The sequence below is a fragment of the Patagioenas fasciata genome, chromosome 20 (genome assembly GCF_037038585.1).
Source record: "Patagioenas fasciata isolate bPatFas1 chromosome 20, bPatFas1.hap1, whole genome shotgun sequence".
NCBI lineage: Eukaryota > Metazoa > Chordata > Aves > Columbiformes > Columbidae > Patagioenas > Patagioenas fasciata.
The window spans coordinates 7,684,372-7,707,336 of record NC_092539.1 but is presented as its reverse complement, the minus strand read 5'-3'; the positions used below and the strand labels follow the sequence as shown (position 1 = coordinate 7,707,336).

Below are 22,965 nucleotides of genomic sequence, written 5' to 3'. Positions count from 1 at the left end.
TTCATCCAGTCACAATTTAAAAACATCTTTGTCACCCAACGTGTAGTTTGAGCGACTCCTCTGACCACTGCTTGTGCTTCGAGAATTTTCCAGTAGAAAAATGGACAAGTTTGGGCTGTGTGTGTAATCATATTCCATCTTTTGTGCTAGTCTGGGGTTTATGAGGTTGTAAATGGCTGGGTTTGCTTTACACATTCAGGAACTTACTCAGCGGTGAGGACCTGCATCATATTAAGTTGCACCAAAATCAAGCCTTGTCCTCATCCCCAAAGCCTCAGCCCTGGCTCAGGGAGCCTCTGCTGTTGGTTGCCTGACCCAGATAAAACCGTGGCAGCTCTTCAGTTGCTGGTACAATCACATTTCAGTTGTTTTGCCAGGGTGGGAACACTTGAGGGGTTCACTTTCAGGCTGATGAGCTTGAGGTAATATCCAAAATAGAAGTGTAGTCACAGGCACAGAAAGTTGTATCTCATTATAGCTTATTTTCCTTTTGCATACACCTAAGCTAGCCAGATGTGTGCTAAAGTCCCAGTTATTTAATGAGAAATCTTTCAGTCTGGTTACCTAGTACAAGCGATCATGAGATGTGTGTAGCTGTGAGGATCTTGGTCGTCTCACCACCTTGTGAAGTCCAGTGTGGGTCACAGCACACCCTGCCTGGAAGCAGGAGCAGCCAGAGCTCCCTGACCTGGGCTTTTACCAAATCAGAGGCTTTTTGAGGTCCTGCCAAGCTTGTCTAACCAGAACGGGCTGTAGCACTGATCCTGGTTTTCTTAAACGCTGCTGTGAGGTGTTTGCTCCTTGAGCCGCATCTCACTTGCTAACGAGCGCACAAGAACGCCGGTGATTTGGTTCTTTTGCTTAAGGATTTCGATGTGGACTGCTATGCCCAGAGACGGCTGTCGGGTGGAAGCCACTCCTACGGGGGGGAATCTCCTCGCCTCTCGCCCTGCAGCAGCATCGGCAAACTCAGCAAGTCTGACGAGCAGCTCTCGTCTCTGGACCGCGACAGCGGGCAGTGCTCCCGCAACACAAGCTGTGAAACCCTGGGTAAGCGGGAGCTGTCGTAGCTGTGATGCAGAAGTAAATGGATTGTACTTGCAACTGTCATCTTGTCGTTGCTGCAGGCAGTTCTGTGCAGAATTGTATTCTGTCGGATAGGAAAAAGCCCAGGGGAATGTGTTTCCCTGGCTGTAGATGATTGTGTTCAAACTCCATTCAGCTCTCAAGTGGAATGTTTTCTTGGTTTCAACCTTGTCTGCTGACATCAGTACGAAATGACAGTCCTGATAGACTAAAGCGCTGTTGTTTCTACGTACTAGGAAAGAAAATAAATATGAAACATATATGATCTCTGCAATGATCTAGGTAGAGTTTTTGTCTCTTGTTTGCTAGTGTAAAGAAATAACTATAAGAGTTTTATTAAGGCTGGACATTACAGGTCTAGCAAGACGGTCCCTGCTGCAAGGAAGTACTACTCTAATTAAATGAACTGATTAATTAACTGATGGGATGGGAGGAGCAGAACTGAGAAGGGCTAAAGAGTAAAAGAGAGAAACTAATGCATCATTCTGCTGTCCCTTCTGCTTACCCAGATCAGTCAGATCACTATGACCCGGACTATGAGTTCCTGCAGCAGGACCTCTCCAACGCTGACCAGATACCTCAGCAGGTGCCCGGTATCCTCAGCCCGTTGCCAGAGTCCTTGGGCGAGTCTGGCTCCCCTTTCCACGGACACACTTTCCAGCTCCCGCAGGGCAGCTCTCCTCCGCTGGAATTCTGCAGCCTCTCGGGAGCGGCGCCACCAACAGAGACTCCTCCAGCTCTACCAGAGAAGAAGAGGAGGAGCGCAGCCTCTCAGACCTCGGAGAACTCCAGCTGCAGGGTGTCCTACGAGAGGCACCCTTCCCAATACGACAACATCTCGGAGGATGACCTGCAGAATGCAGCGTCTGTCCCGTCAGTACCTTTCACGCCGTTTGCTGCTGTTTTGCCATTCCAACAAGGAAACTCTTCAGCACCGGTCGAATTCATTGCTGACTTTGCTGCTCCAGATTCTAACAGTGACCCAGAGAAGCCACCACCTCTGCCAGAGAAGAAGAACAAACACAGTAAGCAAGTTCTTGTCTTTTCATTTTATTTTTACCTTGCCCTTGTGGTTGTTGTACTTCTGATGACCACTCAGTAATGGTGACCCCAAGGTAATGCCCTTGCCTACATGAGGCAAAACCAGTTAGTGGGTGTCAAAGGCATGGAAGGTTCAGTGCTTTTGGGGACAACGAGTGACTCCTGGAGCCAGGAATGATCCAGGCCTGGGGAGCAGCATCACCCAGAATCTTCATTACTATAGTGAGGTGATATTACTGTGTGTTTACCTGAGTGTGAATCTTTGAGGCTCTTTGCAGATCTACTTTGCAGATCTTCCTAGTTTATCCTCCTTTTTAATGTCCATTCCTTCTCTCTGCGCCCATTTTATGAAAGTTTTCCCACTGCAGAAAAAATTGGGTACTCTCCAAGAGCTCAGAGAAAGGGCTGCTTTTCCGTCCAAAACCAAGCATTGCCAGATCAGTTATTTGGCAAAGGGAACACACTCACCCGTGGCTGTGCGAGAAAACACAATTAACCCAGCGTCCAGTACTGATGTTTTGTGACGGGATCTCATTTCCTTTGGATGCCTAAGAATTTCCCACATCATTAAAACGAGCGGCCTCTAAACATGAAGGCCGACCGTCCCCAGCCAGGCTCCTGGCGCACCAGTCCTGACCGCGACTCAGGCTCACGACCTTATTCTGATTTCCTTAATGTTCATGGCTGAAAACAAGTGAAACCTCCTGCCAAAAAAGCAGCCATACCGATCTGCCAAGGAAGGCTGTGGACAACACAGGGAGATCCAGCAGATGTTTAGTTTAGCAGTCACTGGCTTGCTTTGCAGTTGTGTGTTGCACAAGGAGGCAGCATATACGAGATCTGGATCAACAGCGTTACGTTGTGTGGCTGGTAGCCCAAACGAAGAGCTGATTCTAAAGTGCCAAGTTGGCCTTCTGACTCATTTCTGCAGTTTAGAATCCTTTCACTGAGAGTAAGGTGGAAGTGAGGTTGGTGTATCGTGCACCAGGGTCAGTATTCTGTCCATTTCTGTGATAATTTGCTGTGGTGGTCACTCTTTTTTAAAAAGTGTGCCAGCTAAAAGCATTTTCCATTATCCCTGAGTGACCGGTCCACATTTGTAACCTGGGATTTTAACCAGATCACAGGGTTTGACCCACCTGAAAGCGAGTGTCCCCATATGTAGGAAATCACTTCTATCTCTCTCTGGTAAGCAAGCAGGTAAAAGATACTGAAAGCAGCTAAAAAGAAGCTGCGTTTGTAGAAACCAGAAAGGAAAGAAATGCTGGCACAGGGCACATCCAGGGCTGTTTGTTGTGATGTTCAAAATAGTGCTGGCAGTGCCAGCTGCAAGGAGAGGTGACCCACAGCATCCTCACTGGGGGATCAGGTCCTTGAGCGCTCCGAATGTTGGAAACCAGGGCTGGATCCAGGTGATTTTACCCCGTGCAGGCTGGGATGGACGCAGGGAAATGCACCTCTGCACACGTAGGCAGCTTTATCGGGGAGACGCCTACCTGAATCTTGGGTAAGAGGCAATTCGACAGTTGAAAGGGAGACTTGAGCTGTTTGCTTTTCTCTGTAAGTCCCGTGTCTTTGTTTTGTGTTATCCTATGAGACATCAAGGAGTTACTTAAAAACAATTTTAAAAGCTATCTTCTCCATTATTGCCCGTGCACACTTTTAACCTCAACACCAAGGCCTCGTTTGTGAATTTTCTTTGATCTTAGAATAGAGTTAATTGTCGTCTGTCATCTGGCACTATCAGAAGCTCTTGGACTATTGATCAGATTGCATTGTTTGGAAAGGCAGAAGCTGTTATCTAATGTGTTGTCAGCTCTGATGGTTTGATAAAGCATCCTTGCTGTAAAGCTTGTAGTAGAATTTGAGCTGATACCTGGCTGCTGTGGACTTTTTAATTACATTCATGTGACACTGAGAACTTGTTTTGGATTATCTTTACTCCACAGTGTATCACACCACAGATCTGTGGTTGTTAGTTTTACTTTTATTTTCAACATTAAAAGGGCAGTAAAACATTACTCAGAATGCATAGTAGCACCCAGGATTTTTTTGCCTGGGGGCTGATACATGTAGATACTCTTGTGGAATCACATAGGTGAGGCAGTGCTGCTTCCACAACCCCAGCAAACTCCTGGGATCCAAAGGAGATGCGTGGATTTATTAAAAAGATCTAGAGCTCTCAGAGATGGGACAGTCCCTTTGCTGTGGGTTATCCTTTGGTAGTTGACAGGAAATGCTGCAGTAGAGACTTCGGTGGTCTTTATATTGATAATAGACAGCAAATCCTGCTTGGGTTACCCATGTGTTTTGCTGTGAGCTGTGCCAAGAGGGACCTCCAAGGGTTGACTTTGTGTAATTTAAACAGAGGAGTGATAAGCCTTTTAGTCTGGCATGAATTATTGTTATTTCACTGTGCTGTAAAAGTACATGTTGCTGTGCTCAGGGCAAATTACTCCAGATTTCTGCTTGAGCACCAGCATCGTGCTCCTGCTGTATAAGACACAGATCTGGAGCAGCTTCTGCCGTGAAGAGCCCAGAGTCAGAAAGAACAAGATCCTTCCCCTAAACAGCTTGCAAACCAGAAGCGAGGCACTTATTCATGTTCCCCTCCATGTCAGTGGGAACAAAATGCAGGTGGGTACCCTGTAACAGCGGGTGTTGGACTGCGGAGCCGTGCTGGGGCAGTCTGGGCTTAGCCAGCAGATAACGCGAGCTCTGAGAAACTGCTCTCCTCCCAGGGCTGACAGCAGAGACCTTGACTTCTCCAGTGAGTTGATGTGCAGCCTAGCTTAAGAATTTCCATTATTTTGACTCTTGCTCATGCACACAAGTCTGTTGGGCTTTTTCAGGGCTGGTTGTAACACAGGCTGACACAGTGCCAGGAGTTGGGCTGGACCTTCGGTGACTCCTCCTCATCCTCCATCCTCATCCTCATCCTCATCCTCACCCATAGTGCACGGATACCTTATTGCTATTCATCTGCTGAAATTCCTGGCAGCTTCCAGGACCAGCAGCTACTTGATGAGCTGCCTCGGTGCTCGTGTGCTCCGAGCAACACCTGTGACTTCTGTGGGTGTGCGACAGAAATCCCCGAGCAGCTTTAGCTCCTCCAGAAATGGCAGCCAAGGCACTGCGAGCAGATTGCTGGGAAGGTGTTCCTAACCCCAGTCTGAGATTTTTTATTAATATTATTATGATTTAAAATACTTTCTGTCTGCGTTCAGGACTGACGTAAGCTGGGCATGGCGCTGCGATGGGAGAGGTTTCTCTCTCACGCCTCCCTTCTCTCCTGAGGTTCTGCCTTGAGCCTCTCACTCACCGTGGAGGCTGCAGCCCCATCCCTCCCTCTGCAGAGCCGCTGCAGGGCGTGCAGCCCCAGCGGAGCTGCTGATGTCATTTCCCATCTGCTTTTTAAATGTCAAATACCACAGCAGAGAGGGGAAGGGATGGGATGGAGGGAGAGAGGAGAGAGAAGACCCTTTGCAAACAGCAGCCTCAGGAGTGTTCCCTCTGCTCCCTTACTCTCATTGAAGATTGGCAGTTCTAATGATGCCCGTTTTAATTTGCGCTCTGCGGTCTCTGCTCCTGAACCAGGTTGGTATTTCACCATCCCAACCGTTCTTCACTTCACCTAAAAACGGAGAAGATGACAAAGTAGAAGCAGAGACACGCTCACCCGCCCTGGACTAGTTGTGACAAGCACGGCAGCGGAGCTGCGGCAGCGATGGGATGCATTAGCCTCATAAAGAGCCGAGATAAAGGAGCTCTTCATTATTCCCTTGCAGATTGAGTTAGGGCTCTCAACAGCATTCAGGCTTATTACCTTGGGTTATAGTAATTTAATTTTACACAAGCGCCTAATGCGATACCCTTTTCGCCAACACTTCCCGAGCTGTAGTGTCACACAGACGCCTGAACCCAGGAACTCACAGCAATCAATCCTGTGTTGTCTTTGGATGCAGACACTCAGTGGGGCACTGTTTTGTAGGTAACTCCACACCAAGGGTTGATCTGAATTTAGCAATGTCAGCTGCGTTATACAAGGACTGCCAAGCCTGACTTCTTGGCTTTTGTCCTACTCAGTTGATGAGCTCTCAGAATGTGTTTTATTCCCCCAAGCTCTTGTCCTCTACGCTTCTCCAAGGAGTCTTGATCCTTAGTTCACTTCTGCTACTAAAGAAATGTCTTTCATAACCCTTCTTGGATCTTATCCCCTTAAGTTATTGTATGATACCGAGGCATTTTTCAGGGCACAGGTATTAATAGTTGACCTTAGTCAAGCGAATCACTGCTATTTGAAAACGGTATTTCGGCAGTTCTATATTTTCTACGCAGACTCCTTCACCATGATTTCAAGTAAATATCGCCAGCATGTGTCTCTTTCCACTGTTAGGCTGAAATTCACATGCATGAGCAAATTTGATCATGGCTTTACCAGTAGTGCCCACACCAGCAGACAAGGGGGCACAAACACCAACACATGCGGGTGCAGTTTGGAACCTCTGTCGCAGTCCCTGCAAAAAGAAGAAGGAGGGAGGGAGAGGAGCAAGGCTCGAATCACAGGATGGGCAGAGCAGGTGTTACCGCTTGGAATTGAAATCCATCAGCCAAGGTTTCCTGCGCTCCAGTTGCCACCACCTATTTTTTTTTCCTCCTCTTTATTCTTTTTTGGAGGAGGAATATCGTTCTGTGGGAAGAGGCAGCTGCATTAGCTCCATTTCTAAATGTAGTTTAAAATATTAGAGGAAATCTGAAAAAAAGGTGCAAAAAACAGGTGCAAACCGACTCGCGGCTGCATCCTGTTTGATACAGGCTGGCCCGTGGATCTGCCCTGGCAGGTGAACAGAGGGCTTTGCCTCGCGGCTCGCGTGGGAACCGGCTTCCCCATGCGTAAATACTGTATCGTGGTCCTTGAGTTTATAGCTTCCACTGGAGCCATCCACTCGCTTCAGCTGCACAACCTGAAATGCCAGCAGAAACCAAGTAGTTGTCACCTAATGACCAGATTTACAAAAACAGACAACTGCTTGTTTAGCGGGAAGAAGGGAGGAATGATCACAGAATATATTGCACATGACAACATATTTACATTGGTTCGTCCATTTATGACACTTACATCTGTTGCTCTTGTGCTCAGGTATATAGAAGAGAGTTCTTTATTTTATATTTATTAACTGCAGTTACAATTCTTAATAATTCTGGAGTTTTGTACACCCCGTCTCACAGGTAAATGCTCCCTGATAGCAGTTTGATCAGCTTGCTGACTACAGGTATGAGACTTATTATAGGCACAAACATTAGTATAGATTTATTGTCAAGGTTGCATCTTTGTGCAAGATGATTTGTGGCTCCTGGAAAGCAAACAGGAGTTATTCTGTTTCTTCTGGTGACTTTGGGCATTAGTTGTTGAATAATCCCAGGATTGCCATGGGTTACATGTGGTTTGGGAAGACAGCGCAATGCCTTGCGGCTCCCAGCCTGCAGCCAAGCCCAGCTGACCATGGCATGGCCTTATTCTGATTTTATTTTCAGAATAAGCACCCTGTCTGCTTGTTGCAGCTGCAGCGTGCGGACCAGGAGCAGTGACGTGACCTTTGTTTTGCAGTGATGGCATACATGCAGTTTGTGGAAGACTACTCAGAGCCGCAGCCGTCCATGTTCTACCAGACCCCTCAGAACGAGCACATCTACCAGCAGAAGAACAAGCACCTCATGGAAGTCTATGGGTTCAATGACTCCTTTATCAGCTTAGACCCTTCTCAAGATCTGGCACCTCCTCCAGCTCTCCCACCGAAGCAGCGGCAGCTGGTGAGTGACGTCCGTGCGCGGTGTCCCCCGGCAGGACACACAGACCCCCCGGAGCAGCTTTGTTCTTGCTGCTCCTGTTGCCGACAGGCTGCGCTGGTGGGAGGATGTCTCAGTGGTGCTACCACATCATGCTCCTTGTCATCTTCTTAACGCGTTTTAAGGCGTTTTTGCATCATCTGCTTTGAGCTTCTGTGCTCCTCTTTGACCCCACGTTCAGACTATTCCCCATAAGCTCCCAAAGTGTTAAAATGCCCTAAAAATGAAATGTCTTCCACATGGCACAGCTGAATCTGTGCCAGACTACAGGCTTGCGTAACAACTGCCTTGAAGATTTTGACATGCTGGGCAGCATGATTTTCAGGAGATTGCTGCACTCTTGTTCCCAATGCTGTTTTGAAACCCGTGTCAAGGATGTCACTAATAATAGCCATTTAAACATAATAATTGCTTTTGTGGCTCGGTCTTTGCCAGAGCCGCAGAACGTTGGTATAGCCATTATTGAACTCCTGCATGTTTTCTCCACATTAGTCCCCATGTGTGATTCAGGATTTTACCTGGTTTTTAGTGTTCTACTTCTTCTCCCAGACTCTAGGCACAAAAAGGTGCATCCACAAGCATGTGTGTGTTGGGTGGTGGGTTTCACAGTACAGCAAGTGCCATTTTCCACGTTGGGGAGGAAACACCAGCCTCAATGACAGCAGCAACGGTTGTGTTTCCAACCTCCGTGGAGCTGGGATTTTGTCCTATTTATTTTTAAGAGTTTTCCTTTTCTCTCTTCTTTTTTTAACTCCAACCTTAGGTTGTTTGTTTATATTAATTATCTGACTTGCTCTATTCAAAAAAAGCTGACGTAGCTAACTTAAATTGGCCATGGCTTTAACAAAACAGGAGGAAATGTGGGAACAGAGCCATGATCTTACCCTCGTGAGGGCAACTTGCAATATTTCCTCATGCTATCTGTGCTAAAGTTTGACTGTCCCAGCGTGTTGCTTTTCAATCAAATGGGAAAAGCAACCAAGAACTCTTAATTTTGGGATTTGCCTTATTGCATTCCCGCGATGCAGGTAGGAGTTGTCAAAAGATAAGTAACAGTTCCGGCTGAGCTAAACTGAGTATTACGCATTCTTGCTCTGTGGGGATGAGACCTTGCGCACCCGTGTCCCATCTGCTTTGCAGGGACACTGAAGAGTCTACAAGACTCAGATCCCTCTCTGAAGGATCCAGTTCTCCAGAGTCTGTGGTCCCTTTGTCAGTGGGATCCTTGCACTGTCACTTGTCCCTTGCCCAACCTCCTCCTCCTAGAGCGGCTACACTGCAGTGATGCTTTCCAGTGATGACATGGTCTACACGGCCACAAGAGATGGTGTGGAAAGCACAGATTTGCTGTAGCAATTGTGCAGAAGGGAAATTCTGCTCCTTTTCTGAATTTATCAGCTGAAGCAAAGTGTTTCTTTGCTGCCTTTTAATCATTGTCCAGGCAGCCAAGTTGTCACTGGTTTGCCTGCCAGGCAATTCTTGCAGTCTTGCAAGCTGATACCATCAAGGTGTTGCTTGCAGTTCCCCTGAAGCAAAGGTTTCTTTGATTGCAGCCTCCCACCCCTACCTTCATCTCTCTGTTGGGAAAGTAGTGCAAGCAGACAATGGCTTATTAAAAAATAATTGTAAAAGCCACCAGACTCTTATTTCTGCAACAGCAAATCACATGGGCATCAGCTGCTCTAGCAGTGGGCAAGTTTTGCTGGATGGACTCCTCTATAAAATAACAATTAGGAAGTCCTTTCTTGTGAGCGTTGTATGTGATATTCAACATGTCAGAGCTGAGAAAGCCTAGATATACCTTCGCCTCCCTCAGGCTCCCCACTATGCTGGAATTCAGGAGAAATTCCTAAATAGTATTTGTTACTTACAGTGTAATATCTCCCTCTTGTGCAAATGATACATAATTTTGGATTGGGCTGAAAAATGACTGGGCACCACTGTTATCCAGTGTCTCAGCAGTACCAGTGAGGGCCCATAGATCACACTGGAGAGACCAAGCTCCCAGTCTGCAGGTTGCCCCAAAAATGAGTAGTCTGCAAGAGCTGACTGCTTGACAGCCAGAAGGAAGAGCCAGTTCTTCATTTGGGCACCTGCCTCCCATGCCATGGGGAAAAAGGGGCAGCGAGGAGCAGCTCGTGTGTCCCACAGCAGCTCCCATGGGTGAGCTGGAAGGGGGAGGCGGGAGTATATTTTTAAGGGATTTGTGAAACAAAGAAGGTTTGAACTGTGATTTTCGTCATGCCTCTTGAGCACAAGAAAGGCATATTGGTGTGTCTGGCTCTGATGAACTGCATGAATAGCTGTTTGTTTAGCAAGCCATTATGTGCATTGTTTTACAGTTAGCGTTTCTTACCCTTTATTCATTGCCTTTTCTGTGCTCTCTTTCTTTGTGTCTTCTGTCTCTTGCTTTCTTCCCCCTCCTCAGCAGGCCTCCTATGCTGCCTCTTCTTTCTCTCCTGTCTCCTACTGTGTCCAGCAAACTAAAGTGCCCTTCACCCCCGAGGACAGCGGTGCCGCTCAGGGCCTCACTATGTCAGTCTCTAACTCCTTTCTCAACCGGCACAGCTCCTTTCCTGTGCATTCGGTGAGTTGCTCTCCACGCTTTAACACGTGTGTGTGTGTGTATTCGTGTCGGTGTATTTTGCTCGTGTGCAAATTCCGCGCTTAAAGGTCTCGGTTGCAGCTAAAGGTGAAAGTTCTTTTGGGGGCTTTGATCTCATGTAGACAATCAGGTGAGAAAAACTGTAAATGCTACTAAATGAGGCACAAGGGGAGAAGTGGTTTGCATTACATCATGTACGTGTTGGGATTGACATTTATGGCAAGGGACTGACAAAGGAGAGCACGTTCCTTCGACCTTCATGTTCCCCAGGCTGCATTTTGGAGCTGCAAAGTCTTTTTTGTTCAGTTGAATATTGTCAGCGATGTGGATGAGTCGATTAAAGGCTGCTGGGTAAGTCTGGCCTTTGGAAGAATAACAAGATGCCACCCCCAAAATACAAGGATTTAGTCAAACATATGGAACAGTGGCTGCAGATCCTGAATTTATTTTTTTCTAGAAAATGGTCTCTACCAGATCTGTCATCTCATTTTTGCTTTTCTGCTTCCCTTCACGTCTCCACAGTCCAGACAAGCTCAGGAGCTTGTACGATTTGCTGAGGAACGAGCCGGGTTTTCTGTCCTGCAGCACTTGTGAGCAATCTGAAGAGACAGTGGCGGGAGGAGCTGAGAATTATTCAAGTGAAAATAAGAATAATCTTAGAGCACTGCTTAAATCTGTGATCAGCGGCTTAAATTAAATGGTAGTAATAACAAAGTGTTAACGTAATGAAATTAAAGCTAACCGTGGGATTCCAACAGCTCATTAGTATAGGGCTCATTTGCACGTAAAACTATGTGGTTATGCTCTGATTGCTGTGTGATGACAACTGAGAATAGGCTATTTTTTAACAGTGACCTGGGTGGTTTAGTAAATTAGACTTCTTCTGGAGAAGAAATTATCAGACAAGACTTGAGGAAATTCAGAAGTGTTCAATTAGTTTAATATTCAATGTTTGAAAACAGTATCCTCCCCCTGCGCCACCACTAGCTTCCCATTTCAGTGCTTACTCATTCTCCAAAAATTGGTGATTATTGTTGGTCCAGAGGAGGAAGTATTCAAGTATTTGACAAGGAGTCCTACTTCCCAAGCAATGGATTAAACTGTGGCTTCCACGTTTGCGACAGAGAGCAGTATCGAGGTTTTGCTGCCTAGATGAAGAGGCCGAGGTGTTGAAAGGTTTGTGCTTGCAGAAGTTTGTGGTAAACAGCTTTAAAATTTGAAGGAATGCCTAAGTTCTGAATTGTGCAGCTGGCTTGTTCGATACTGATCCGTGCAAGCAAAACACAGAACTGTAAAACTAGGTAAACACACTTGTTTTAATTGAGACGCTATAAATATGATACAATACTGTTCTAAAAATATGTGGATGCTTTCGTTTTAGAAAACGTCCTGGTTGGATGAAATGGTTACTACCTGCTTAATTGTTCTGACCAGTTCTTGTCTTGCTTTGGACCACATTATTATGAAAATATTATTTTACAAAATGTTAAAACTTCATTAAAAATCCGTACTCGTTTTTGCAAGGATTTGGTGAGGGCAAGGTAAATGGCTGGAGCATGGGGAACAGTGAGAACAATTAGACAGTGCACTGTCAAATGCACAAAGGAAACAAGCTGAATTAAAAACGGTGATTTTTCCACAAATGCCTTTGAATTATGATAATCTCATAGTTACTCATGACTCTAACTGGTCTGTTTTTTCACAGGCAAAAATGAGATTTTCCCTATGACAGTGTCTCTTTGTCTGCGAGCTGCAAAATACCAATGTCCTTACATGCATCATAGCTGAACCACGTCATACCGTAACCGTGGTTTATCCCGTTTTCCCTGTCCCTAACAAGACAGGGATGTGAAACAGCTGTGGAGGTTTGGATGGCTCCCAGGGTGACCCCCTGTGTTTTCGGCACTAAGAAGGACCAGAACCCCTCTTGCGAGGGGCTGGAACGAGTGTGCGGGTTCAGGCGAGGGATGACACTTTAAGCACATAGCTTTGCTCCTCTTATTGTCATCTTCATTGTTTTCCTCTCTCACCAGAGAAAGGCCACTCAAGTGAGCACTGCAGTCAACAATAAACCCGTTAAAAAATAAACATTAGCTCTCCACCGGCCCCAGTTAATGCTCGGGAGAGCACACCTTCCCTATACCAGCCAGCTGAGGAGTTGGCCAACTGTGGACCCAAAAATCAGTGGTGATTATCAAATTTATTAAAATATGTCTCCTACATTAATCATTATCCATTCCAGGAAGCAAAAACCCCCTTAGATGAGTACCAGGAAGTCAGAGCTGATAAACGAAAGGACTGTGCGTGGGCCCAGCGTGGGCGATGCCTCACAGGTTTGCCCAGCGTAGCCGATTTTCAGGAAATGCCGAGTGCTTTTTCCTTCCCTGGAGACTGGCAGGAGCCGATCCCAGAGGGATCCCTGAGCCATACCCATCTGCTCCTGTGCAGGCAGCAAAGCCGAGTCTAAACTGTGTCTGACATGTCAGCCGCTTGGCTCTGTGCTCCAGGTGAAGGACTAGTGCCTTACTACTGATTTACGGGGCTTAAAAAGACCGGTTTGAGACAGTGTTTTGAAGCAAAAAGGAAGTGAGGCTGTTCAGAACATCTTTTCTCTTTTGGTTTTTAATGTATGAATTTCTTTTCTCGAGCTCTGACATTTTCCTTTCCAATCGGACGCTGCTGCAGTCCCGAAACCAGCACAGCTCTATAAACCCACTAATCGCTCTTTTCCCTTCTTTGCAGGAAATTCTGTCAGAGGTAATAGCTTTTACTGGATAGAGGCAGATCTTGAGCAACTGGATCAAACCTCATCGGGTTTGGCAAGTTGAGCTTGTTTTTTACCGGCTCTGATTCGTGTCTCTGTTCCAACAAGGCTCGTGTGTTTAGTGTGGGCTGATATTTTAAAGAATTGCAGCATCATATTCCCCATCCCATGCACAGTTAAGCCCTTAAATCCCACATCGGTGGGACAACTGGATTGTACTGTCAAGAGTCATTTTAGGGATTTGCGTGTCTTTTGAATGTACGAGAAAGGAAAGATGCAATAAGAAATCATCCTCCTCGGTCATGGTTGGCAGCAGTTTTTCTCTAGACAATCACCTCCCTCCTTCCTTCTTGCAAAGAGATACTTGTCTCATGGTTTATTACCTCCTTGTGCCGTTTGACTGAAACAAGGAATGCAGTTGTTTCTCCAAGGCATGTACGTATCATTAGTGAAAATTTGGCTGCATCCTCCACTATGGAGAAATAACTTACCTTTCTCAAAATGTTGGTTTTTTCTTATGTTTTCTTTTTAATTAAGAAACATTTCCAGTAGTTTTCCAGCAGCCAAATTGGTGGTTGGATTCCAGCAGAAGGCGCAAGTGATTTCCTTATGAGAGCTCCAGTTCAGCGCTTCTGTTTTCACTTGTTCCCACCATTCTTGAGCAAGTTGAGCAAGCACACAGAAAATTCGCAGCAACTGTTTCTCTTTCTTGTGTGTGTGCTAATATGTGTTCAGGAAAAGAAGGGTCAGATAAGCGTTTAAAGATGCGCAAAAGGCAGACATGTGCTTCGCATCTTTTCCCTTCCCCACTCCAGTTGGCGTAATTCACTTCCAGTGCGAGCAGAGACCAGTTCTCAGCACAGACTGAGCTGCTTTGATTCGTGTCGTGGTCCTATGGTGGGAGCTGCGGTCAAACCAAGACTGAGAAATCATAGTTTGTGAGTTCATTTCTCTCCTAATCAGGATTTGGCTCTGTAGTTTGGAGCAGAAGGAAGGGAGAAAATAAGATTTGCATCCACTTAACCGGTTACCGGGGTCTAGGTATTGTTTTGCCTTTCCTGTTCAGCGTTTCTTCTGTGTTTGTGTTGGTTTCCACTGCCCATGGCAGGGCTGGATGGTGGTATTAATAGTGCTGTTGCATGCTGGCGACACTGAATCCTCCTAAAAACCACTTCCTCCAGTGGTTTATACGTTTTTCTTGCAGTTGGATCACCACTTGTCACTGTGTAAGTCTCTCTAAACTGTCCCCTCTTGACTTCATAGGTCACGGGCCACATTTTGGGGTGACTGATTCTTTTGTAGTCTTGCCTTTGTCTCCAGGCTCTGCCTTTTAAAGGTCTGCTTGCTGGATATGGTGGTGTTGTCTACAAGCCAAACAAGAGTTAATGCTGTAGGTGTGATCAGATTGAATTCTCCTGATATTTTTAAGAAGAGAGATGCGTGATAGCATGGTTAATAAATCTCGCAAATGTTTTCTTCCCCCCACCCTGTATTTTTTTTTGTTGCAAAGGTGTACAAGAAACCCTCCCACTTAAGGAGAGGTTTGGATTTTGTGTTTTCTCATGCAGAAGCCAGGAGAGCCTTTCCCAAGGGAACAGCAAGCCCCATCTATCCATCTGCCAATGCTGACCATCGCTTAAAAACACGGGAGGTCAACTGTGCAGCCAGGTCAGAGCCCTTGCTGAGAAACGCTCAGGCGAGAGGAGCTGCTGCCTTTCCTGTGGCCGATCTGTTGGCAGCTTGTGTTTCCAGCCATTCATTGCAGGAGCGTTTCCTTCCTCATTAGCAAAAGTACCTGGAAGCCCTGCATTGTGTCATGGGATAGGAAGTCTTTTCCAGTACTTGTCTGTGCAATTATACCCGGAGGGTGTAGCGGCTTTGTGCAACACCCAGTATTTTGTGAACATAGCTCTCTACTGTTAGAATTTGGGCATCCAGTTCTGGCACGTTGCCCACGTCGCTCTCTTAATAGCGCTAGCAGAGGAGATCTAAAAGATTGATCCTTTCCTCTGATAGCTTCATGTTTTGGAAGTCTGATGCTCTATCTGATCTGGGAGTGTCTGGCAGGGTCGCAGATTAATTTGGCAGAAGGCCGCAGGGTAACTGAGAAGGCTCTGCTTAAAAGGTAAAGACTGTGTCTGCTGAAGCTGCAGATGCTCTGACAGCCATATAATTGAATTCAACTTTGAATTTAGGAAGGCGATTGCTGTTACTCGTGACTAGTGACTCCCTGTCTCCCTGTTACCCGTGGTCAGCCATGCCTAGTGAATGTAGAGAAGCCCTACTCTTGAAATAAGTTTTCTATGAGAGTGCTTATCTGCTGCCATCTAATCCAAATAAACGCTCGTAATGTCACCGACCTTTGGGACATCCTGTAACACCGCTGGCTAACGATGGAAAGCTGTTCTAAAATATTGACCGCTGCAAAAAATCAAAGGCGGCAAATTGAAAACGTGGAAAGACGCCGTCTCGGGAAGACCTTTTTGTGTCAGGGTAAACATTCAGGTCCAGGAACTTCAGCTTCCTGCCGTTCCCAGGAGACAAGATTGCTCCAAACTCAAAACACGCTTTGTGGAAGAACTTCCCAAGTGGCAAATACGGTTGTTTTGTTTTAAATCCACTTTTCTGGTGAGAGGAGAGGGATCTCTCTCTTCTTGCCGGGTTGACCATTTGCCATCGTAGCTCAGAATCAGTTGTGCTGGGAGACCATCTCCTGGTCCGGTGATGGAGCCTGGCAGCTTGGCCAGGTTTGGAAGGAGGAAGGCACCTCTTCTCAAAGGGCCCGATTGCACCCTGCTTTCTGGCTTTCCCAGAGGTTATTTTAAAGTACTTCACTTAAAGCTGTGGGTTGGAGGTTGTGTCAGTGTAGCCATTACTGAGACCGTACTGACCCTGCAAGGAAGCTCCGAGAAGCACGTTAAAGCACGCACTGATTTGTTTCCAAGAAAAAACTGTTGCCTGTGATTTCACAGCGGCAGGACTAGGGGAGAACGAGCTTTCCGTGTGACAGTTCTGCTGAATGGACTGTCCCCTCCCAAGAAAAAATAAAAGCCTTTTAAAGGATGACAGGGCTTCCAAGAGATGTACAACACCCAAAGCCCTGGAAGCTGTTGCCGCAATTCCTGCTGCAGCTGCTGGCTGGGCTGGGTGGGACTGGGGAGCGGAGGAATGGGTGCCATATGGACATCATCTCCACCGCAGGGTGTTTTTTTCCCTTTTAAAAGTATGCTTCATTCTTGGCTCTTGTCCCAGCACGGCTGCATAGCTGGAATTCCAGAGCTGCTTGCAGGCTCCAGAGGAAGGAGGGGGCTCCCTGGCTCGCTTGCTACAAGATGCAACGTTACAATGAGATTGGAAGTCGAGAGCAGCCTGGCTAATTAATGCCAGCACACCAAAGGCTTCTCTACACTGTTCCCTTTGTTAACAGCATGCTGAGAGCGTGTCTGCGTCGTTAAATGATTGTTCTTGGATCTCATAATGAAGATGGATGCGTTTTCCTGGGTACCTGAGCCTTAAACCGTCATTTTCAACGCATCTAATGCCAAGATATTGTGTTGACAAGCATATTGGTGAGGCTGAGGAGAAATTAATATATAGATTTTCAGTAGTAACGTATCTGCATTCAAACTTGATGCGATGTTCTGCTATATTTAGGTCCAAATTGCCTTTGAATTGGGATTAATGGCTCTGAAACTATGCGAGGCTGGAGCTGTGCAGATGTCCCTGCCCCAGAAGCAGTAATTCATCCCCCCGAGCTGCCGGCTCAGCCTGCAGGCGCTGTACCAGGCAGCACTGAGCCTCCCGGCCGGCGTTTGCCCTGAACTAACCCTGCCAACACCATCGCACAGCACGAGAGCATCCCAGGGTGCTGCCTGTCCCCGAGTGACTCGACTGAGGACAGCGATTCCCTTTCACTCCTGCCCTGCGTGAGCTCCGCTGCGGCTTTGCAAAAGCTTGGCTTTTTCTGCGGGTTCAGCAGGTCAGAAAGAAAACCCCCGTGGACTCCTCGGTGGAAGATGTCCATCAACTACAAAGCGAGGGACGGCGGTCTCATGTGGGTGCAGGAAGCTCAGCTCCAGGGGACCTGGCGCACAGGTCCCGTTTGAGCAAATTGTTTCCTTTACTGGGGATCTCTTCATCGGAACAGCAGTTTGTTGAGTTCCTTCACTAGCGATAGTTCTCCATTTGCTTTGCTCCCATTCTTTTTTTGGGGATCTATCCTGGGACTTGGGGCGATAGTTGGTGTATTTAGCACTAGTGAGATCATGAAATACCAGGGAGACGGAGCAGGAATAATGAATCTGCTGAGCCAAGATGATGTCATGAGCCTGGCGTCTTACAAGGGATTTAGCGTTTTGTGCCGTGCAAGTGAAAATGAATAAATGTAGAGCGTTTATCCAGGCAGAAAGTAAATACAGAGATTAGACCTGTCATTGTTACTGAGGCGGCACCAAAAGCCGACAGTGTCCCCAGAGCCGGGGCTGCTCGTCCGGAAAGAAACGGGCAGGAAGAGAGAGGAGCGGCCCTGGAGCCAGTCTCCTCTTAGCCACGGGCATGGGCTAGGGATTTGCATTTTAATGATTATTTTCAGTAGTGTTTTAAGGTCTCTTTCCAAAGCATCTCCCTCTGCTTGTCTGTATTACGGCCTGCAACATGTTTTGGGCCCCAAATTCACCCAGAGCGTTGCAGGACTCCAGGCTCAGCGCAGGGCGACCACTCAAGGATTGAAGGGGTAGAAGGTGAAGTCCAGCCCTTGACCTCTACATTTCCTTTCCTTTGTACTGGAAAAGCTGTTTTGCTCGAGCTCCTGGCCCGAGGCTGTTCTCAGTTTAGATTTTTAAGCTTACCTTGCCTAGGTATAAAACACAGCGCTGCCCAAGTGGCCGCTGCCGTGGCTCAGGTGACAGACTGAGCTTTGCTTTTCGTCACCTGCTCGTCTCTCCCGAGAGAATGTAGCCTGAATTCTCCGATTCGTGCCTTCGTTTCCCCTTCTCCTTTTCACATCACAGTGGTGTCGCTTTTCAGCCGGGTTTGAGCAAGTCGTGTGTGTGCTTTCTGAGAGCTCTGTGATTCACGGTCGCTGCTGCAGGTCTCTCCAATGAGCAACCGCCACAGCTTCATTTCAGTGTGGTTTTTTAGATTATGTGATTCTTCCTTCAGCCCCCTTGACTATGACACAGATCTCACTAGAGATCGAGCTCTACAGGCTTTAAAATAAACTCCTCTCCAGCAGGTTTAGCATTATTGTATTTTTTTTAATGGGTGTCAGCTTTGTTTTAGCCTTACCATGATGGCAAATCTTACTAGCACCAGATGTTAAAAGACAGAGGGTTGCTCTTGTTTTTCTTGGCACAACATATTCCCACTGCAGCCTGTTTAATATTATCTGAACGGTAATCTGATGATTAGGAGGGATCGTGAAATAAAGCTTTACGTAGATGATCGCTTTTTATCTCTTCAGCTGACTCTTCGAGGCACAGCATTAAAGGATCGGTCTGATAAGGAATTCATCGCTCCTGAGGGCAATTATCGTTTTTGCTCCCTATGTTTCGCAAATGGGAAGGAGTAGCAGTGTAATCTCCTTTATCCTTCAGTGGAACTTTGAAGACAGTATCCAGCCACTCCTCCCTGGGAGCTGTGTGTTCTGGAACAGTCTTGACACAGTAGCTGTTAAATTACAGGGCTGGAGCAAACGGCTTCTTAAATTTGGATCTTGTGGAAAATCCCAGAAAAGCAATAAGCACTCAGAGTACTTTTCTCTATCTAGATATTTCCAGCATGCTCACAGCCGTGGTTTCTGTACGCGTTTGCATCCTTTCGTCTGCTCAAGTAATTGCTAGGATCACTGTCATGAGAATTACTGAGATGTCCAGGCTTTCCCATGCCTCGAAAAGGCTGGATACCTGCAGGAAAACACCCTGGTACCCGTTTTCCCTCTGTTTGTGCAAAAACGTGCCTCTCCGTGAAAAAAAACAGCTGACGTGTCCCAGGTAGCGATTCCTGCTCCAGCGCGTGGGCGATTGAGTTGTGCTACCTCCATCCGAGAGGTGCCCGTGTTAGCAATGCCTTGTGCTGTCACTGCTGCGCTGCTGCCGATCTAATGACTTTTTCTTTTGTCTGTCTCTTTCCTTTCCCCATCTTCCTTGTTTTTTTGTGTCGTCCGTCTCTGCACCCTGCAGTACAAATCCGTGTTTAGGTCCTACTCCCAGGACTTTGTGCCTCACAACCAAGTCTCCGTACCTCCTTTCCTCTCTTCCGCCTCCTCCTCCTGCACCACCCCACCTTTTCCGCCCGTCCATCCATCCCAGAGCCCCGACCTGGCGGTGCCCGCCGCAGCCAGCCAGTCACCCAGCACTGCGGACGTGCCAAACTCCTCTTCTCAGGAGAGCAGCTTTAACGGGAATGCTCCTGTCTGCCTTCCTTCTGAAACCTCTCTCACTGATTCTCTCCAGACACCTTCGGTGAGACTATCCAAAGAGATAATGCACCTTAATGCAAGGCTGGGTTTATTTGTTGGTTTTTAAATAAAATGTCTCGTATTAATACATGCTTGATGTGATCTAGTCTGGTTTACAAACGTTGGAACTGCAGAGAGGTAATTTCATATAAGAACTGTGGCTAGAAGGAACGAGCGACCTCAGCAGGTTTGAGAAAACGTTAGCACATATGCAGGAAACATAAAATGTCAAATGCTGGTGAAGGGGAGAGAAGTTGCTGTAGCTTCCTGCAATTGTAATACGAAGCTGAGGAAGGTAAAGGAGGATCCTAAGCGGTGGGTTCAGTCCAGCTCTGTCTCTGTGTAAACCTGTTGCTCTCTCCAGGCTCCTGCTCACCCCACTTTTCCAGCAGCCCTGGCTGTGCTCTTGCTGGCCGTGCACATCCGTGCAAAGCGTCGCGTGTTGGCACAGTTAGACTGACGCTGTTCCCAACGCTGATATGGAACTACTGGTTTAAGGTCCCAGATCAGTTTTGCAGATCACTGGGCAGGTTCCTGCATTACAGCTGCTTTTGTAAACGCCTCGCTTACAGGGCAGTTCCTCCTTTGTTTGCTGCAAAGCCTCGAGTTGATGGCATTAGAGCTGTCAGCACAGTGCATGGCAGTGCTGCTTCTTCACAAAGTTTGAAAGAGGGATGCAGATTGATCAGATTTTTGTGCTTTGGACCGACCTTGCTGTGGCATCTTCCTTGCACTGGGTCCTTGTTACGGCCCAGAAGCCCTCGAGTTTGGTTCAGCCTGGCATGGTGGCTCTAGTCGGTGCTTGTAGCATAGTTTGGGAGGTGTATTTGACACCCTCTGGGCTGCAGGGCTGATCTGCACTTAGCGGCAGGACCACAGCATGGTAGGACGGGCACTTGTGTGTCCAGCTCTGAATTCTCAGCTTCCATCACCTCGAAATCTGCACATGCAAGTGGCACCTTCGCAACGTAGAGTCCATGGCAGCTCTTGCAAAGCAGCACCTGTTGCTGTCCTGCTGCAGCTTGCGGCCTTTGGGATGGTCCTGAAGCACCAGAAAATAATTGCACCCAGAAGGTACAGCCTCAGTGGCCGGTGTTGGCCGCTGAGCCAGAGGAGGGGCTCTCCCAGTTAGGGGATGGCAGCCGCCGAGGCTTCTCCTCCCAGCCCATGGGCACGTTCACTAACATTAAGCACTCATGGGGGGCACCATCACATATTTCCTTTCATCCTGTCTCCCCCAGAGTGAAAACGCCAGTGAGGAGGCTGGTGAGGGTGAATACGTCAATCTGTATTCCTCTGGCCAGAGCAATGGGGAACTCCCTCGCTCTGAAGGAGTAAGTAACCCGGCCAGGGCCGCACGCCGGGACGGGGCTGCCTGGTGCATGCTGAGCTCACGCCGGGGCTGCGCGCTCGGCACCGGCCCCTCCGCACGCCCCGAGCTCCCTGGCTGCTGGTCCCGCTGCTTGCCCGCTCGCAGCTATAGGCTTGGCTGGCTCCCGGCCCGCGGGGCGAGCAGGGGACGCTCTCGGGCCGCCCTGAGCCCCAGCGGGAGGCAGGGACGGCTTCTGCTTCGCTGTCTGGAGCTGCTTGCCTGAGGTTCCCCTCCACGAAACTGCACCCTGACCAGCACCGCGTCTATTCTTACCACTGCTTTGTCTTCCCTATTTTAATACAGAAAGCCTTGCACTCTAAATTATTATTTTCCTCCATCGTTTGGATACAAAGTAAGTGATTGATTCAGCATTGTAATCTCACGCTGTTTCTTCCTTTCCTCAATCATCGTATCTTAGATATTTCCTAGAGGAGACAGGGCGTTTTCCATTGCAGGGAGGTACCGTCTTCCTGTTGGGTCATAGGAAAGCATGCAGAAGTCTGTGGCGATCTTTTTGCCTGCCCTCGTCTTGGAAGGCACATCTACAGGATGTGTCCGAGACCTTTATCCATGCTGGTGTTAAATACGCCAGGAGATAGCGCTCCCATCACTTCCCTTCGAGAGACACATCTGGGCAGGTCCATCCTTTTGGGCAGCTGTGAGCTGGTTCTCAACTTGGAAGCCAAAGGATTTACAGATGTACTCTGGAAAAATTCTGCAGACACCATGAAATCTAAATTCACCTGTGTGTTTTCCAGGCCAATTGGGTAGCGTGTAGGTGGTTTCAGTCCAGTCTGTTCAGTAGGCTGAATTTCCAAGTTTCAGTCTGCATGACATTAATTCTGAAACCCAACACTCTTAGATTAATATTTCCGTTTGCCATTTATGGGTATTTTTCTCCTTAATAAATGGCTCATTGAAAATGCTGTATCTTAGCTTTGAGCTCTCTACCTGCTGTTCCATGACGCAGGTTCAGATGATTCTGCATTTTTTGCATTCGCCTCGTTTCCACAGCCGTGAATTGTGAAACAGAAACGTCGCATCATTGTGTAACCTGGTTTGGAGGGAGAGGAGGGAGGTAGGAAGGGCAGTTTGCATCCACCCCACAAAGACAGGCTGGGCTTTTGGAGGCTGTGACCAGGAGGGGACCTGAAACCAGAGAGCTTAGAGCTGGCTGTGTCCATTTTGATTGAAGACGAGAGTATATCAGCAGTAAGGGCTGGAGGAAAACAAAGTTGTGAGAGGGTTAAAATCCAAGACAACAGCTGATTTGTGTTGTAACTTTAAGCATCGTTTCACAATGTTAAAAGCAAACAGTACTAATTATGCTAGTCTCCAGAGATGGTCCCAAATTTCCTGTCTAATTAACTTCTGTGTTTTCCCGGCATTTGGCATTAACTTGCATCAATCTTTAACCGCTCTGTAGGAATTTACAGTAAAGGGCCCTTTAGCGGCAGTCAGACTGTAAATGCACGGCTAAGCGTAGGACCCCGTGTAATGATGAAAACTTCCCTCTCTTTGCAGGAATCTCCCTCCGTCAAAGACGGCCACTCGAAGGACTCCGCTTCGAGCAGCAGCGCGGTGGGGAAGGAAGGCCAGGATGGTGCTGAAAGGTGAGCCCAGCGCCCTCCTGCTCCCCAGCCTGGACGGGCAGAGTCTCACCAACACCCCCTTTATTTTGCACAACTGCCGAGTGGTGGGATCGTGCTGAACCAGGAGGATCCTGGCAAAATGTTGTTACTTAATGAGCTTGCAGGGGTTAACGCAGCCGGTGGTGGTCGTCCTGAGTCCAT

General features: G+C 47.6%; 1 protein-coding gene across 10 annotated transcripts in view; it reads left to right on the top strand.

Moving 5' to 3' along the window:
* RAPGEF1 (Rap guanine nucleotide exchange factor 1) overlaps positions 1 to 22,965 on the top strand; it is a 76,541-nt gene that overhangs the window by 40,374 nt on the left and 13,202 nt on the right. For 2 of the 10 annotated variants that reach the window (XM_065853820.2, XM_071817521.1), the window contains exons 8-14: positions 867 to 1,050; positions 1,596 to 2,111; positions 7,736 to 7,938; positions 10,403 to 10,561; positions 19,523 to 19,804; positions 21,042 to 21,134; positions 22,697 to 22,785. In XM_065853820.2, the coding sequence (XP_065709892.1) occupies positions 867 to 1,050; positions 1,596 to 2,111; positions 7,736 to 7,938; positions 10,403 to 10,561; positions 19,523 to 19,804; positions 21,042 to 21,134; positions 22,697 to 22,785 (1,526 nt within the window). The remainder of the gene's footprint in view (positions 1 to 866; positions 1,051 to 1,595; positions 2,112 to 7,735; positions 7,939 to 10,402; positions 10,562 to 19,522; positions 19,805 to 21,041; positions 21,135 to 22,696; positions 22,786 to 22,965) is intronic. The other 8 variants (XM_071817520.1, XM_071817525.1, XM_071817523.1 and 5 more) reach the window with 8 other exon arrangements.